This window comes from Pinus tabuliformis, chromosome 5_1 (assembly GCF_031772625.1).
Source record: "Pinus tabuliformis cultivar Carrire ecotype Pingquan chromosome 5_1, CPIR1, whole genome shotgun sequence".
In the NCBI taxonomy this organism is placed as follows: Eukaryota; Viridiplantae; Streptophyta; class Pinopsida; order Pinales; family Pinaceae; genus Pinus; species Pinus tabuliformis.
Genome location: NC_142305.1, coordinates 606,906,182 through 606,923,797, shown reverse-complemented (window position 1 = coordinate 606,923,797; position 17,616 = coordinate 606,906,182). Strand labels below are relative to the sequence as shown.

The 17,616-nt window shown below is 40.3% G+C and overlaps 1 protein-coding gene across 1 annotated transcript; it reads left to right on the top strand.

The window, feature by feature from the left end:
- Window positions 1-5,587: 5,587 nt before the first annotated feature.
- LOC149166377 (GDSL esterase/lipase At5g03610-like) lies at window positions 5,588-7,671 on the top strand. The gene is made up of 4 exons (XM_089430147.1): window positions 5,588-5,699; window positions 5,783-6,057; window positions 6,867-6,995; window positions 7,058-7,671. The coding sequence occupies exons 1-4, from the start codon at window positions 5,588-5,590 to the stop codon at window positions 7,454-7,456; spliced, it is 915 nt and encodes a 304-aa protein (XP_089286273.1). The 3' UTR covers window positions 7,457-7,671.
- Window positions 7,672-17,616: the final 9,945 nt, after the last annotated feature.

Sequence of the window (17,616 nt, the reverse complement as noted above, 5' to 3'; positions counted from 1 at the left end):
TGGTGATCATCGGTGTCGACATGGGTCTACAATCCTCCATGTGGAATCTGTTAAGGATGTCCACAATATACTTCCCCTGCCCCAGGAAGAAATGCCCCTCCTCCTGCCACACCTCCAAACCCAAAAAGTAATGCATCAGGCCGATGTCCTTCATCTCAAACTCCGCCGCAAGATCTCTCTTGCAGTGCTCTATGAGTCTCTCTGCACCTGTAATGATCAAGTCATCCACATAAAGCACCAGAATGAGAGGCTCCTCACCAATCACAATAAAGTAAAGGTTCGGATTTGCCTCACTCTTTGTGAAACCCATCCCCTGCAAGTATGTATCTATCCTGGAGTACCAAGCTCTGGGAGCTTGCTTCAGGCCATAAAGGGCCTTCTTCAGTCTGCACACATGGGACTCCTTCCCATGCACCTCAAAGCCCTGTGGCTGCTCAATGTACACCTCCTCCTGTATGAAGCCATTGAGAAATGCGGTCTTCAAATCCATCTCGTGGATCTTCCAACCCATCTCTGCGGCTATCGATATAATGGAGCGGATCGAAGTATATCGAGCCACGGGGGCGAAGGTCTCCTCATAATCAACTCCCTCTACCTGGGAGAACCCTCTAGCCACAAACCTCGCTTTGAATTTCTCAATGCTGCCATCTGCAGCATGCTTTACCTTGTAAAGCCATCTGGAAGTAACCACGGATTTGCCCTCAGGCCTCGGCACCACCTCCCAAACATCATTCTTCATGATAAAAGAATACTCCTCCTGCATGGCCTCTCTCCAGACCTGCTGGCTAGCTGCCTCCTCATAGCTAGAAGGCTCAGAGTCAAGGATGCTGGTAACCATCGCCATATAACTAGAAAACCTCTCAGGTGGTCTACTCTCTCTGACCGGCCTCTTCGGCTCAGCAACAGATGTGGCATCTCTCAAGGTGTCCTGAAGCCACTTGGGCTTCCTCTTCCCTGAGCGCACTTATCCTACTGGAGAATGAAACTCCTCCTCCTCATCATCATCAGTAGCCTGAACTCCTGAATGTCTGTCTGCTGTCCTCCTGCCTGCACCTGGACCTGTAGAAGCTGAGGTACCGTGTGAACTGTCCATCAGTGGACTCCCTAGTGAACTGCTCTGTGAACTGCTCTGCATGCTGCCCGGAGCACCACCCCTCTGGCTCGGCGAGCCACTGCTCACTGATGGACCTGACATCCTCATAGATGTACCTCCGGATCCTCCTGATCCCTGCCCACTGGATCCCTGCGACTGACTCAACTGCTGCTGAGGGTCTGGCTGATCCAGATACTCTAACTCCCGTGACCTCCTAAAGGCCCTGTCCTCCTCGAACTTCACATCCCGTCTGACAACAACTCTCCTCTGTGCAGGAATGTAAATCCGAAAGACCTTTGAGGTCTCATTGTAGCCCACAAAGATACCCTTCTCTGCGGTGGGCTCTAGTTTGGTCCTCTTCTCCTTGGGTATATAGGAGTATGTTATGCATCCAAAGATACGAAGATGACAAATATCAGGCTTCTTCCCAGAGAAAGCCTTCTCCGGAGTCATGTGCCCCAAGACACGATGCGGACTCCTGTTCTGCAAGTAAACAGCTGTGTTGCAGGCTTCTGCCCAAAAGAACAATGGCAACCCTTGATCATGTAACATGGCTTTGGCAGCCCCTATGATGGATCTGTTCTTCCTCTCTGCAACTCCGTTCTGCTGGGGGTTGTAAGGAACAGTGAACTCCCTCCTAATGCCTGCCTCCACACAATAGTCAACAAACTCTCCAAGGGTGTACTCTCCTCCATTGTCCGACCTCAAGGACTTGATCTTTCGACTTGTCTGAGTCTCCACAAGAGCTCTGAACTCCTGAAACCGCTTGAAGACCTCACTCTTGGTCTTCAAAAAATAAATCCAGGTCCTCCTGGAGTGATCATCAATGAATAACACATAGTACTCATATCCACTCAAGGAAACATGAGACATCCGACCGCTCACATCGGAATGAATCAAATCAAGTATCCCCGTCGCTCTGCTGTCACTGTTGGGAAAAGGGGATTTGGCAAACTTGCCCATCGCACAACCTCTGCAAGTATCAAAGTGATCAGTACTGAAATCTGGCACACCTGTAGTGATCTCCCGCAATGTCCTCAAGGCTCCATGATACATATGTCCCATCCTGCGGTGCCAAATCTCACACAGAGCAGAACTGCTAGCTCTGCTGTCGGTACTACTGCTCAATGCCAAAAGGGGTTGGAATGCAAACTTGTACACCTTTGCATGGCGTACCCCTATCACTCTAGCTGAATTAGCTGGAGTGTCCCTGGGATACATCAACACCTGTCCTCCCCTGAACAGTACCTCATATCCTCTGTCCTCCAAAGCTGAGACGGTTATGAGGTTCTTCCTCATCCCTGGCACATAAAGAACCTCTGAAACCTTCAAGGGAGGTTTGGACTCCCTCTGAAATGTCACTGTCCCCACCCCGATTGCTCTAACAACTCTGTCATCACCGAGTACTACCTCAATATTAGTGCCACTCTCTGAAAGCTCTGAGAAGTACTCACGGACTCCTGTCATATGACGTGAAGCCCCACTGTCCACATACCAGATACCTGAAGATGCTCCGCTAATCGAGGGAAAAGCATGCTCCCTCTGAACCTGTGTGGCAGGTGATCCTGCACTAGAGGACTCACACGTAGTGAACGCAAACTCCCGGTCAAAACGATCTGCAAAGTCCTCAATCTTTGCTGAAGCTGCCACGTCCTGGTTCTTCCCCTTCTTCTTCTTCTTCTCCGAACACACAACTGCATAGTGTCCCATCTTCTGACAATTCCAACACTTCACCTTGGAATAGTCCTTCTGTGTGTTCCCCTGTTTACCTTTACCTTTGCCTTTGCCCCCACCACTGCTTGTGGAAGCCTGCTTCTTCCCTTTGCATTTCTTGCCTCCTGCCACCAGTGCTACATCCTCATTCTGCTCAACTGGCTTGGCTGCCCCAAGCTGACCTTTCCTGATCTCTGTCTGAATGCAATCATCCCAAAACCTCTCCCATGTGGGAAGGGTCTCACGTGCACAAACCCCATCAGCAAAGTTCAACCATGAACGGGGGAGGCCATTCACTGCAATCCGCACCAACTCAGTGGGTGGAATGGCCTCTCCAATCGCTGCCAACTCATCTCTCACATTAGTAATCTTTGTGAGATATCCAGCTGCACTATCATTACCCATCTTAATGTTCTTCATCTTCTCCTTCAGGACCATCTTCCGGTTCTCATTGGTACTCTGCTAGAGATTGGACAATGCTGTCCACATCTCATGGGCATTTCTCTTTCCTCTCACATGAGGAATGCAATGGTCTTTGATTCCGTCTAGAATCAGCCTCTTACCCTTATTGTTCTTCTTTTTATACTCAGCCAACTGAGTAACATCAGTGGGCACAACAACAGGGTTCTGTGCGGTATGCACCATGATATCCCAGACTTCTGCCTCCTCAAAGATACTCTGCATTCTCTCCTTCCAAACGCTGTAATTTATATGCCCATCCAACCTATCCTCCACCCTCAATCCCAATGACATCTTGCTGTCCTAAAACTGAAAAATAGCACTGTTGTAGTAAAGATAAAACTGTTGTTTATGAAAAAATCAACTTGCTGGAATTTTCTGAGTGAAAAATCAGCAACTGTAATTTTTCCTTTTGCTGTCCCAAACTGCCCTTCAGCACTCAAGCTCTGATACCATGTAGAAATTTCTGTTTTCCCACCCCAGTTTTCAGTTTCTCCTTATTTCTCCCATGTAGTTAAATGCCCATTCCCATAACCATACATTTAACAGACTGAAAAAATAAATATCGCTGAAAACACAAATTCTGGAAATTTTTCAGAATGCTGGAAATTGCAGAATTAAAAATCAGCAATCAAAAACAGCCATTAAAACACATTAAAACACTGATATTTTTGGTCAACTTGACCCTGGAAAAACCCCCTACAACTCTTGGGGAAAACCAGTTTGAGAGCTCTTCTTTATTTCTGAAAATTTCCTTTTTACAGTGAGAATTATTCAACAAAAAATCAGCAAGCAAATTTACAACTTATCTCCTTTCCCGTGCCTCACAGCAATCTGGAAATTATAGCAAACATGACAGCAATAAATGTTGGACGGACTCCGTTTTGTGTGAAGAAAAATCAACAAACTGCTCCTCGATTTTTGTGCAAAAATCTGCCTTTCACTATGTGCTGAATCAGCTGTACAAATCTGCTCAATTGCTGCCTTGGAATGTGTGCCAAGCTGCTGTCTCCTTCTCCTCCCTGCTCAGAAATCTCTCTTGCTCTCCTTCTCCCAATCTGCTCATGAAAGAAATGAATGACCTTTTCCTCCTTTAATATAACTCCAAGTGACTTTTGGGTGATCCAAGTGACTTTTGGGTGATCTCTAAATCCAATAGCTGAAATAGATTTAGATCAATGGCTGAGATTAAATGCTCATTTAAATCTCACTTTCTATTTTTTAATTCACCCCACTTTAATAAAGACCCACTTAGTCATTTATTTCCAAAGTCACTTTTCCTTTCTAATTTTTCATTTACTTTATAAAAGTTACTTTAAAATTAGACTTAGTAACTTTATCACTTAAAGTCACTTTTAAATTAGATTTAACTTTATAAAATTATAAAGTCACTTTAGGAGAAAAATTAAATTCTTTTGGACACTTTTCCCTAGGCCAAAGATCAAAGCCTAAGGGAACCACCTGTCCTCCGGTACCAAATTTCAACATTGGCCACGGGAAATGAAATCATATTAAATTAGTAATAAAATCAATGATTTGATTATCTTAAATATATCTTTTAAATTCATAGCTTGGTTAATTGTAAAAAATGGTTGTACTATTTCTTCATCACTATTTGTGCCACCAAGCCATTGTTATTTTCCTAATTTAGTTAAATTATTGTAGGTGAAAACAAAGTAAACTTCTTAACTGAATCAACATGTGAAATTGTCATGTTTCTAAATATACAACTAATAAATGCATCAAATATAGCTACCATGATCTTCCTAAGATTAACGGATGATCACCCAAGTTAGATTTAGGCTATGAAACCATAAAATCCATGAGATATTTCCAAGAATGTAAATATATTATAACATCTTTTGTCACTCTTTTAGGTTTTATTGTACATCTATCTGCTCATTGTAAAATTGTATGTGTGATGAATATTATACAATTGTAATTCATCCATAGTTCCTTTTGTCATGACATTAATTACAACTCCTGAACTGATCAAAATGTTTGGAAATGGGATTTTATTAAAATGGATCTTAATAATAGGACTACTAGGACTAACATATGTTTTTGGAAACATTTAACCCGACATTAAATTTTCTAATTTACCGATGACTTAAACTATTTGTGCATCTTTTTTTATTTCTCCTTGGTTTTGTTAAACATTATTCCCTAACTATTTTAGCATAAATTGAAATATCTATTATTGCTTGTAGTGAAGAATTTTAATACAAATATTATTTAGATCACCCAATAAATCATATTCAAATTGTTTGATTTACATATCTAAATTCAACTTCTCTAGAAAATGAGGAGATTTAGATGACTATGGTTGATCTTAACAAAACAAATACCGCCTGGAAACCTCCATATGGTATAAGCTTCCCTGGAAAACCATCTGGGCGACATTCGGATGGAAAAGTCCTCGCGGACTTGATAGGTATAATTATAATTTTTCTGCTCAGAATAATTGTTTTTTTCTGCCTCGTTTGTGGTTTCTAATCTTTGATTCCAATGCTGCAGCTTCAGCTTTCAAGCTCCCTACGCCAGTGCCATACAATCAGCAGGGTAGCTATCCCAACCAGCGGCTTCGCTTCGGCATGAACTTTGCAACTGGCGGGAGTGGTATCCTCACTACATGGCCTGGTCTGCCAAACATGACTACCCAAATAGATCAGCGGCAGCGATTGATGTCCGATAGAGTATACTCGGCAATGAATTTAAGGTTTTCTCTTCTTCTATTCACGATTTCCGGCAATGATTACGCTTTCTACATCCTGCAACAAGGAGCGGTACAGGTATAATCTAGGCCGTAGTTTATCAGTTATATGTTTTAGAGATTTTTTAAGATATATTTTTTTAGTTGAATTTGCAATTTGATATGGATGTTTTGTATAATGGGTCTTAGCTCTGAATCCTTCACAATTTGAGTTTTTCTGAATCCTTCACAATCTGAGTTTTTAGAGTTTTCTATGGTGCTGAATGGATAGGGTGTTTTTATACAGATTGATGCCCTATGCAGATTACAGATTCAAAATGAAATCTGATTGTCAGGAGGAGGGTCAATTGTTTGACTCTTGACCATCAAATTCTTGAATATTTTTGGAATCTCAATCCTCATAAGTTCAACAGAATCTATATATCTATATACAATCAAAAACACATTTTAAACAATAAAAGATCACAATTTGACCAGAACTTGTTTTGCCTATATATTTTGGAGTTTGTGAGGCTATATTTTCCAATTAAATTTGCCTAGAATGTAATAAAAATCTGTTAGAATCACAAGTTTGAATTGTGAATTCAACACAATCCTAGTGTTTTAAGAGTTTCCACCCTACTAAATCAATACATGCGGTTAAGAAAACATTTTAAATAACAAAAGATGAAGATTTAACCAAAAATTATATGTTCCGGCAAAAAAGGAATCCAAATTTTATAATAAGCAAACAATACATAAACATCAACTAACACAACACACAGTTCACAAGAAATTTTCATATTTACTGTGAAAATATTCATACTAAAATGCCTAAATCGATCTTTGTAACAATATGCCGCTTAACGTCTGCATTCCTCATTGACATTAGCTGTCTGGAATTTGCAGGGCGTGCCTTCATTTGTAGAATCGCTGATCAAGCAGCTCTCAGCAGATTTAGTGCGTTTGTACAATTTAGGTTTCCGACGCTTTGCAATCACAGATATGGAGCCTCTGGGCTGCTTGCCTACTTTTACAGTAGATAACTCTCACGCAAGTTGTGACGCTACATTGAACACATTAGCCGTATATCATAACAGTCTTTTGCAAGAAGCGGTGGAGGGAATAAGAAAAGGTCGAGCAGATGCAACTTTTGTGATTCTGGATCAGTATTCAGATACCATGGCGGTTTTTCAACATGGTTTTACACTCTGTCCCCCTTGTCTCATATGGATGTACTTTCTTTCTTTCTGTGGCTCTACACTGTTGAATGTTTATTTAAGGCGTGGATGACTTTATTTGCGGGGAAATTCAGGCAGCCACTGAAACCCTGTTGCAGTAGTGAGTGCGGCGTTACAGACAGTGCAGGGAAGGCTTTGTATAGTGTGTGCACCCATCCAGGATCAACCTTTTATTGGGATGCGATGCATCCAACACAGTCTGGTTGGGGGACATTGATGACATACTTCAAATCTTCCCTGGGTCAATTTCAGACTTGATTTGTCACTACCGAGTCGGTCAGAATTTCCTTTAGATTTTTGTTGTTGCTATTATGATTACTTTATGGAGACATTGTGTGGACAAGATCAAACGGGAGTGCAATCTAAATTTAGTAATTTAGTTAATATATCAAATACTATGCCGACACTACGTCATGTCTTGTATGGATTACTTTATGAGATTTGTGTGGACAAAGATCAAACGCCAGTGTAAATTTAATTTAATTGACAATGCTAAACACTTCTGTTTCTGGTAAATTTCTGCAATAGAAATAATTTAATATTTTACCTCGATAGAATATCCAGGTTGTAAAGTCAGTCTCGTATAATTTAGTTTTCAAGTGTTTTCTAATAATATTTTGATAAATTTCGTATTGAAATGATTTTTAGGTCGATAGGATTTATTATGCATCAACAATAGTCAACACTTTTACCTTGCTCCGTTGGATAAGATGAGACACTTTCAACCGTTGATTTGAAGTGTGACTGCTTTTTCCAAATATCGGTTGAGTTGTCTTACTGCTTTTTCTTATTCTTTTATGTCACAAAGCATCTCACAAAGCGCGTTCTCACTTTCATCTCATCATTTTCTTCAATACTCTGCGTTGCATTGGCTTGCCTTGTTTCTTGTTCAAGTTTATTTTCTTTGTTGCATGGCCATGCATTTTGGATTTTACAGTGTTTTATTTTCGTTGTGTTTTTCTCTGTTTTGAATTTAATTTATGTTTTTTTTAAAAGAGGGTTTGCGATTCTATTTTGTTGCTGTTATGTTGAGTAGAAGAATCGATAGAGATGAAATTCTTGATCCATTGGAATGAAATTCTCGAAATTTTTTTATGGATAGAAGCAGGTATGCTTTTGGTTTTCAATGTCTATGGGTTTTACTAATAAATTTATACAGGGAAAGCAGCGTGGTAGATAATGGCTATGCATGGAACCCAATTTTTTCAACAGTTTCAATCCATTATTTCTTTATTGCGGTGAAGCTGTGGAAAAACCGCAAGGGCTTTAACCGTAGAGATAGTGCTTTTATTTTATTTGGCAGTTTTTGCTTAATGGTTTCTCCCTGCCTATTAATTTTGCAACGGGGGAAGAGAAGAGTTCGCCATGGAGGGGTAATATATGACGAGAAGCTTCGATTTTTGAATCTATTTTCTTTTCTCTCACTTGTTTCTTATTTCTTCATCTGTCAAAATTTGCCGCAGATGCGGATTTTGTCTCTCAAATCTTTCTAACACGGTATTTGAATGGCCTGCCGTGAATCTGGACAGGTGAAACAACATGCAGGACAATAATACGCGTGCAAAAGGACGTTCGTACACTACTTTGTGGCATTCATTTTATTAGGTAAGGTGAGTAGCGATTCTTCTTTTCTCAAAGAGAAAAATCATTCGGTCATTTTCGGTTCGCTCTCTGCAAATTCTATCAACTCGATCATTTCTTGTTTAATTACTTGTTATTTTGCTCAATACCATCAGTTGAATGTCCAGAACCTATATTTATGGAGATGACCTATGTAAATAAGTATTTGACAATGCCCAAGTAAATAGTTTTAAGCCGATAGAAGATGAGGGTTAATATTAATTGATTAATTTGTTTAGTATTGCCCTGTATATCCACCATGGCATTTTTACCTTATTTTGTTGCAGGGAGCCCGTAGCTGTTTTGCCGTATTCTTGATATAGCAGGGAAGGTTAAACTGTTTTTGTTTATTATTTCAAATGGTTTTAAGTTTTTTGCATAGGGTAGCGATAATTGTCCAATGGGCGATATCGACAAATCACATGGAAGGCACAAGTGTCAAAAGGAAATACGAATTATTAATTTGCAATTTAAAAGCATGGTGAAAATCAAATATGCCAGGGATCTTGGGGTTACGTTGGTAGTCAATCTTCAACCAAACTTGAAAAAAAAATGTCATATTTAAAATCACAAGGCTGTGCGGCTTTGTTTGACGTTTCAGACATCAAATCATCATGCTAATTTCTCGTTTTCGTTTATGCTAATTTAATAATCCGAAATAAGACATTCAATGTGTTCCTTGTAATATAGATATAAACAAAACATCTAAAGAAAAGTAATTGCACAATGATCCAGTCTAAGAAAACAAGGTTTTCCACAAACCAATTAACTCTTCTAGAAAAATTCAACAATTCCAATTTAATAATCCTATCGGCCTCTCTTTGTGCCTTTTGGGACAATTGCTAGTTAATAATATTTTGATAAATTTGGATGGGAATTATAGGTTAATTGGATATGATATGTAGGAGCAAAATTTTTATAATTTAGTTTTCTAAGTAGTGGTAATTTGATAGTGATTTATAGAATTAGTATTTCACTTTTATCGAATGAAAATGAGTTTATAATTATTTAAAAGTAATTACACTGATGAATATGTTATTCTAGAATAAAGTTTCTAGAATTTTAATTTAATTATCATTAATTATTAGATGGATGGTAGAGATTGATCTCTATAGAATATTTTTAATAGTATACATAAATCAAAGATTGAGATTTGTTTGGCCAACAATTATGCTTTTTTTGTCATTTAAATTAAATTCATTAATTTAAATAAAATGTGATATGAACTAGTGTCATATGAAATGGTTTTTTAAGCATTTGGTATTGATAAACCATGATATTGGCCCATGGTATAGTAACAAATATTATTTACAAAGTAAAAATTTCCATTAAAAACTAGGGTGAATGTCCATAGTTAAGAATCTTTAGATATATATGTTTAACTTGTATATTTTTTTTTTTAAGGTGTCTAAAACTTGATCCATAAATGGAAGAGGAAAATGATATTTTAAGGTAGCTTTGTTTAATTCATGATAATCCATGGAAACTTGCCAATTACCATTCTTTTTAGGAACAATTACTAGAGAGAAACTCACTAACTATCAGAAATAGGATGAATGAAATTCACATATAGTTTTTTTTGCATTTCTTTCTTTCCAATATATTTTAGGTTTGGATTCATACATCTTTGGGGTTGTTTGATTTGCCTATATATTTTTTTGAATATAAATGTGATGTATATATGTGTTAGGATGAATTCTATGCATATCAATATATTCTCATGCAAATGCACTATAATATTTTTGTAGTTTTTGAATTAATTATTTTTCCTAAGATGATTCAAGATTAGAATTTATGCCTAATTTTTCCTTGTTTAATCTCAATAGAGGTACTATAAGATTCTGATATGGAATTAATAAAATAAATAGAAGATGATAAAGTGTCTTTAGTAATTTTTTCGTGAATTTTTTCTCCAAGACACGATAAAAGAAGATTGGCTGTAGAAATTTCTGTTTTCCCACCCCGGTTTTCAGTTTCTCCTTATTTCTCCCATGTAGTTAAATGCCCATTCCCATAACCATACATTTAACAGACTGAAAAAAATAAATATTGCTGAAAACACAAATTCTGGAAATTTTTCAGAATGTTGGAAATTGCAGAATTAAAAATCAGCAATAAAAAACAACCATTAAAACACTGATATTTTTGGTCAACTTGACCCTGGAAAAAATCCCTACAACTCTTGGGGAAAACCAATTTGAGAGCTCTTCTTTATTTTTGAAAATTGCCTTTTTACAGTGAGAATTATTCAGCAAAAAATCAGCAAGCAAATTTACAACTTATCTCCTTTCCCGTGCCTCACAGCAATCTGGAAATTACAGCAAACAGGACAGCAATAAATGTTGTATGGCCTCCGTTTTGTGTGCAGAAAAATCAGCAAACTGCTCCTCGATTTTTGTGCAAAAATATGCCTTTCACTATGTGCTGAATCAGTTGTACAAATCTGCTCAACTGCTGCCTTGGAATGTGTGCCAAGCTACTGTTTCCTTCTCCTCCCTGCTCATAAATCTCTCTTGCTCTCCTTCTCCCAATCTGCTCATGAAAGAAATGAATGACCTTTTCCTCATTTTCCTCCTTTAATATAACTCCAAGTGACTTTTGGGTGATCCAAGTGACTTTTGGGTGATCTCTAAATCCAATGGCTGAAATAGATTTAGATCAATGGCTGAGATTAAATGCTCATTTAAATCTCACTTTCTATTTTTTAATTCACCCCACTTTAATAAAGACCCACTTAGTCATTTATTTCCAAAGTCACTTTTCCTTTCTAATTTTTCATTTACTTTATAAAAGTTACTTTAAAATTAGACTTAGTAACTTTATCACTTAAAGTCACTTTTAAATTAGATTTAACTTTATAAAATTATAAAGTCACTTTAGGAGAAAAATTAAATTCTTTTGGACACTTTTCCCTAGGCCAAAGATCAAAGCCTAAGGGAACCACCTGTCCTCCGGTACCAAATTTCAACACTCCCTCTTACCGAGGAAGGTGTTCCTCGCCACACTAATCTTGTCTCTGAAGTAGACATGCTTGCCCCGTGGTAAGGCTTTGGTAAGAATATCTGCAACCTGCTCATCAGTGGAAATATACTCAAGTTTCACAACTCCCTTCTGAACATAGTCTCTGATGAAATGATATCTGATCCCGATATGCTTTGACCTGTCATGAAATACTGGATTCTCCGTGAATTTAATGCAACTCTGATTATCACAGTAAATCACTGAAGGTCTCAACGGCTGACCAAATAAGCCAAACAACATCTTGCGAAGCCAGATGGCCTCACAACTAGCTAGACTGGCTGCCATATACTCTGCTTCCGCTGAACTCAGTGCTACTGACTGCTACTTCCGGCTGAACCATGACACTACTGCTGAACCCAACCCAAAACAACACCCTGAAGTGCTCTTCCTATCAGAAGCACAACCTGCCCAATCAGAATCAGTGTATCCTGCCAATCTCACTCCATCTCCCTGCCTGTAGTCCAGACCATAATCCACTGTCCCCTGCAAGTACCGCAAAATGTGTTTTGCAGCCACCCAGTGAACCTTCCTAGGCTCACACATAAACTGACTCATCGTGTTGACTGCAAAACAGATATCTGGTCTAGTGTTGACCAAATACATCAAGGAACCAATCAGCTGCCTGTACAATGTGGGATCCACCAACTCGGAATCCGAAGCATGAAGCTTCTTCCAGTTGGTGATCATCGGTGTCGACATGGGTCTACAATCCTCGATGTGGAATCTACTAAGGATGTCCACAATATACTTCCCCTGCCCCAGGAAGAAATGCCCCTCCTCCTGCCACACCTCCAAACCCAAAAAGTAATGCATCAGGCCGATGTCCTTCATCTCAAACTCCACCGCAAGATCTCTCTTGCAGTGCTCTATGAGTCTCTCTGCACCTGTAATGATCAAGTCATCCACATAAAGCACCAGAATGAGAGGCTCCTCACCAATCACAATAAAGTAAAGGTTCGGATTTGCCTCACTCTTTGTGAAACCCATCCCCTGCAAGTATGTATCTATCCTGGAGTACCAAGCTCTGGGAGCTTGCTTCAGGCCATAAAGGGCCTTCTTCAGTCTGCACACATGGGACTCCTTCCCATGCACCTCAAAGCCCTGTGGCTGCTCAATGTACACCTCCTCCTGTATGAAGCCATTGAGAAATGCGGTCTTCAAATCCATCTGGTGGATCTTCCAACCCATCTCTGCTGCTATCGATATAATGGAGCAGATCGAAGTATATCGAGCCACGGGAGCGAAGGTCTCCTCATAATCAACTCCCTCTACCTGGGAGAACCCTCTAGCCACAAACCTCGCTTTGAATTTCTCAATGCTGCCATCTGCAGAATGCTTTACCTTGTAAAGCCATCTGGAAGTAACCACGGATTTGCCCTCAGGCCTTGGCACCACCTCCCAAACATCATTCTTCATGATAAAAGAATACTCCTCATGCATGGCCTCTCTCCAGACCTGCTGGCTAGCTGCCTCCTCATAGCTAGAAGGCTCAGAGTCAAGGATGCTGGTAACCATCGCCATATAACTAGAAAACCTCTCAGGTGGTCTACTCTCTCTGACCGGCCTCTTCGGCTCAGCAACAGATGTGGCATCTCTCAAGGTGTCCTGAAGCCACTTGGGCTTCCTCTTCCCTGAGCGCACTTCTCCTACTGGAGAATGAAACTCCTCCTCCTCATCATCATCAGTAGCCTGAACTCCTGAATGTCTGTCTGCTGTCCTCCTGCCTGCACCTGAACCTGTAGAAGCTGAGGTATCGTGTGAACTGTCCATTAGTGGACTCCCTAGTGAACTGCTCTGTGAACTGCTCTGCATGTTGCCCGGAGCACCACCCCTCTGGCTCGGCGAGCCACTGCTCACTGATGGACCTGACATCCTCATAGATGTACCTTCGGATCCTCCTGATCCCTGCCCACTGGATCCCTGCGACTGACTCAACTGCTGCTGAGGGTCTGGCTGATCCAGATACTCTAACTCCCGTGACCTCCTAAAGGCCCTGTCCTCCTTGAACTTCACATCCCGTCTGACAACAACTCTCCTCTGTGCAGGAATGTAAATCCGAAAGGCCTTTGAGGTCTCATTGTAGCCCACAAAGATACCCTTCTCTGCGGTGGGCTCTAGTTTGGTCCTCTTCTCCTTGGGTATATAGGAGTATGTTATGCATCCAAAGATATGAAGATGACAAATATCAGGCTTCTTCCCAGAGAAAGCCTTCTCCGGAGTCATGTGCCCCAAGACACGATGCGGACTCCTGTTCTCTAAGTAAACAGCTGTGTTGCAGGCTTCTGCCCACAAGAACAATGGCAACCCTTGATCATGTAACATGGCTTTGGCAGCCCCTATGATGGATCTGTTCTTCCTCTCTGCAACTCCGTTCTGCTGGGGGTTGTAAGGAACAATGAACTCCCTCCTAATGCCTGCCTCCGCACAATAGTCAACAAACTCTCCAAGGGTGTACTCTCCTCCATTGTTCGACCTCAAGGACTTGATCTTTCGACCTGTCTGAGTCTCCACAAGAGCTCTGAACTCCTGAAACCGCTTGAAGACCTCACTCTTGGTCTTCAAAAAATAAATCCAGGTCCTCCTGGAGTGATCATCAATGAATAACACATAGTACTCATATCCACTCAAGGAAACATGAGACATCCGACCGCTCACATCGGAATGAATCAAATCAAGTATCCCCGTCGCTCTGCTGTCACTGTTGGGAAAAGGGGATTTGGCAAACTTGCCCATCGCACAACCTCTGCAAGTATCAAAGTGATCAGTACTGAAATCTGGCACACCTGTAGTGATCTCCCGCAATGTCCTCAAGGCTCCATGATACATATGTCCCATCCTGCGGTGCCAAATCTCACACAGAGCAGAACTGCTAGCTCTGCTGTCGGTACTACTGCTCAATGCCAAAAGGGGTTGGAATGCAAACTTGTACACCTTTGCATGGCGTACCCCTATCACTCTAGCTGAATCAGCTGGAGTGTCCCTGGGATACATCAACACCTGTCCTCCCCTGAACAGTACCTCATATCCTCTGTCCTCCAAAGCTGAGACGGTTATGAGGTTCTTCCTCATCCCTGGCACATAAAGAACCTCTGAAACCTTCAAGGGAGGTTTGGACTCCCTCTGAAATGTCACTGTCCCCACCCCGATTGCTCTAACAACTCTGTCATCACCGAGTACTACCTCAATATTAGTGCCACTCTCTGAAAGCTCTGAGAAGTACTCACGGACTCCTGTCATATGACGTGAAGCCCCACTGTCCACATACCAGATACCTGAAGATGCTCCGCTAATTGAGGGAAAAGCATGCTCCCTCTGAACCTGTGTGGCAGGTGATCCTGCACTAGAGGACTCACACGTAGTGAACGCAAACTCCCGGTCAAAACGATCTGCAAAGTCCTCAATATTTGCTGAAGCTGCCACGTCCTGGTTCTTCCCCTTCTTCTTCTTCTTCTCCGAACACACAACTGCATAGTGTCCCATCTTCTGACAATTCCAACACTTCACCTTGGAATAGTCCTTCTGTGTGTTCCCCTGTTTACCTTTACCTTTGCCTTTGCCCCCACCACTGCTTGTGTAAGCCTGCTTCTTCCCTTTGCCTTTCTTGCCTCCTGCCACCAGTGCTACATCCTCATTCTGCTCAACTGGCTTGGCTGCCCCAAGCTGACCTTTCCTGATCTCTGTCTGAATGCAATCATCCCAAAACCTCTCCCATGTGGGAAGGGTCTCACGTGCACAAACCCCATCAGCAAAGTTCAACCATGAACGGGGGAGGCCATTCACTGCAATCCACACCAACTCAGTGGGTGGAATGGCCTCTCCAATCGCTGCCAACTCATCTCTCACATTAGTAATCTTTGTGAGATATCCAGCTGCACTATCATTACCCATGTTAATGTTCTTCATCTTCTCTTTCAGGACCATCTTCCGGTTCTCATTGGTACTCTGGTAGAGATTGGACAATGCTGTCCACATCTCATGGGCATTTCTCTTTCCTCTCACATGAGGAATGCAATGGTCTTTGATTCCGTCTAGAATCAGCCTCTTACCCTTATTGTTCTTCTTTTTATACTCAGCCAACTGAGTAACATCAGTGGGCACAACAACAGGGTTCTGTGCGGTATGCACCATGATATCCCAGACTTCTGCCTCCTCAAAGATACTCTGCATTCTCTCCTTCCAAACGCTGTAATTTATATGCCCATCCAACCTATCCTCCACCCTCAATCCCAATGACATCTTGCTGTCCTAAAACTGAAAAATAACACTGTTGTAGTAAAGATAAAACTGCTGTTTATGAAAAAATCAACTTGCTGGAATTTTCTGAGTGAAAAATCAGCAACTGTAATTTTTCCTTTTGCTGTCCCAAACTGCCCTTCAGCACTCAAGCTCTGATACCATGTAGAAATTTCTGTTTTCCCACCCCAGTTTTCAGTTTCTCCTTATTTCTCCCATGTAGTTAAATGCCCATTCCCATAACCATACATTTAACAGACTGAAAAAATAAATATTGCTGAAAACACAAATTCTGGAAATTTTTCAGAATGCTGGAAATTGCAGAATTAAAAATCAGCAATCAAAAACAGCCATTAAAACACTGATATTTTTGGTCAACTTGACCCTGGAAAAACCCCCTACAACTCTTGGGGAAAACCAGTTTGAGAGCTCTTCTTTATTTCTGAAAATTGCCTTTTTACAGTGAGAATTATTCAGCAAAAAATCAGCAAGCAAATTTACAACTTATCTCCTTTCCCGTGCCTCACAGCAATCTGGAAATTATAGCAAACATGACAGCAATAAATGTTGGACGGACTCCGTTTTGTGTGAAGAAAAATCAACAAACTGCTCCTCGATTTTTGTGCAAAAATCTGCCTTTCACTATGTGCTGAATCAGCTGTACAAATCTGCTCAATTGCTGCCTTGGAATGTGTGCCAAGCTGCTGTCTCCTTCTCCTCCCTGCTCAGAAATCTCTCTTGCTCTCTTGCTCTCCTTCTCCCAATCTGCTCATGAAAGAAATGAATGACCTTTTCCTCCTTTAATATAACTCCAAGTGACTTTTGGGTGATCCAAGTGACTTTTGGGTGATCTCTAAATCCAATGGCTGAAATAGATTTAGATCAATGGCTGAGATTAAATGCTCATTTAAATCTCACTTCCTATTTTTTAATTCACCCCACTTTAATAAAGACCCACTTAGTCATTTATTTCCAAAGTCACTTTTCCTTTCTAATTTTTCATTTACTTTATAAAAGTTACTTTAAAATTAGACTTAGTAACTTTATCACTTAAAGTCACTTTTAAATTAGATTTAACTTTATAAAATTATAAAGTCACTTTAGGAGAAAAATTAAATTCTTTTGGACACTTTTCCCTAGGCCAAAGATCAAAGCCTAAGGGAACCACCTGTCCTCCGGTACCAAATTTCAACATTGGCCACGAGAAATGAAATCATATTAAATTAGTAATAAAATCAATGATTTGATTATCTTAAATATATCTTTTAGATTCATAGCTTGGTTAATTGTAAAAAATGTTTGTACTATTTCTTCATCACTATTTGTGCCACCAAGCCATTGTTATTTTCCTAATTTAGTTAAATATTTGTAGGTGAAAACAAAGTAAACTTCTTAACTGAATCAACATGTGAAATTGTCATGTTTCTAAATATACAACTAATAAATGCATCAAATATAGCTACCATGATCTTCCTAAGATTAATGGATGATCACCCAAGTTAGATTTAGGCTATGAAACCATAAAATCCATGAGATATTTCCAA

Excerpts from the sequence above, each read along its gene's own strand:
- LOC149166377 (XM_089430147.1), top strand. The coding sequence starts at position 5,588 with ATGGTTGATCTTAACAAAACAAATACCGCCTGGAAACCTCCATATGGT. Across the intron at positions 6,058-6,866 it reads TGCAACAAGGAGCGGTACAG|GGCGTGCCTTCATTTGTAGA; the intron begins GTATAATCTAGG and ends TGGAATTTGCAG. Across the intron at positions 6,996-7,057 it reads GCTGCTTGCCTACTTTTACA|TCTTTTGCAAGAAGCGGTGG; the intron begins GTAGATAACTCT and ends ATATCATAACAG.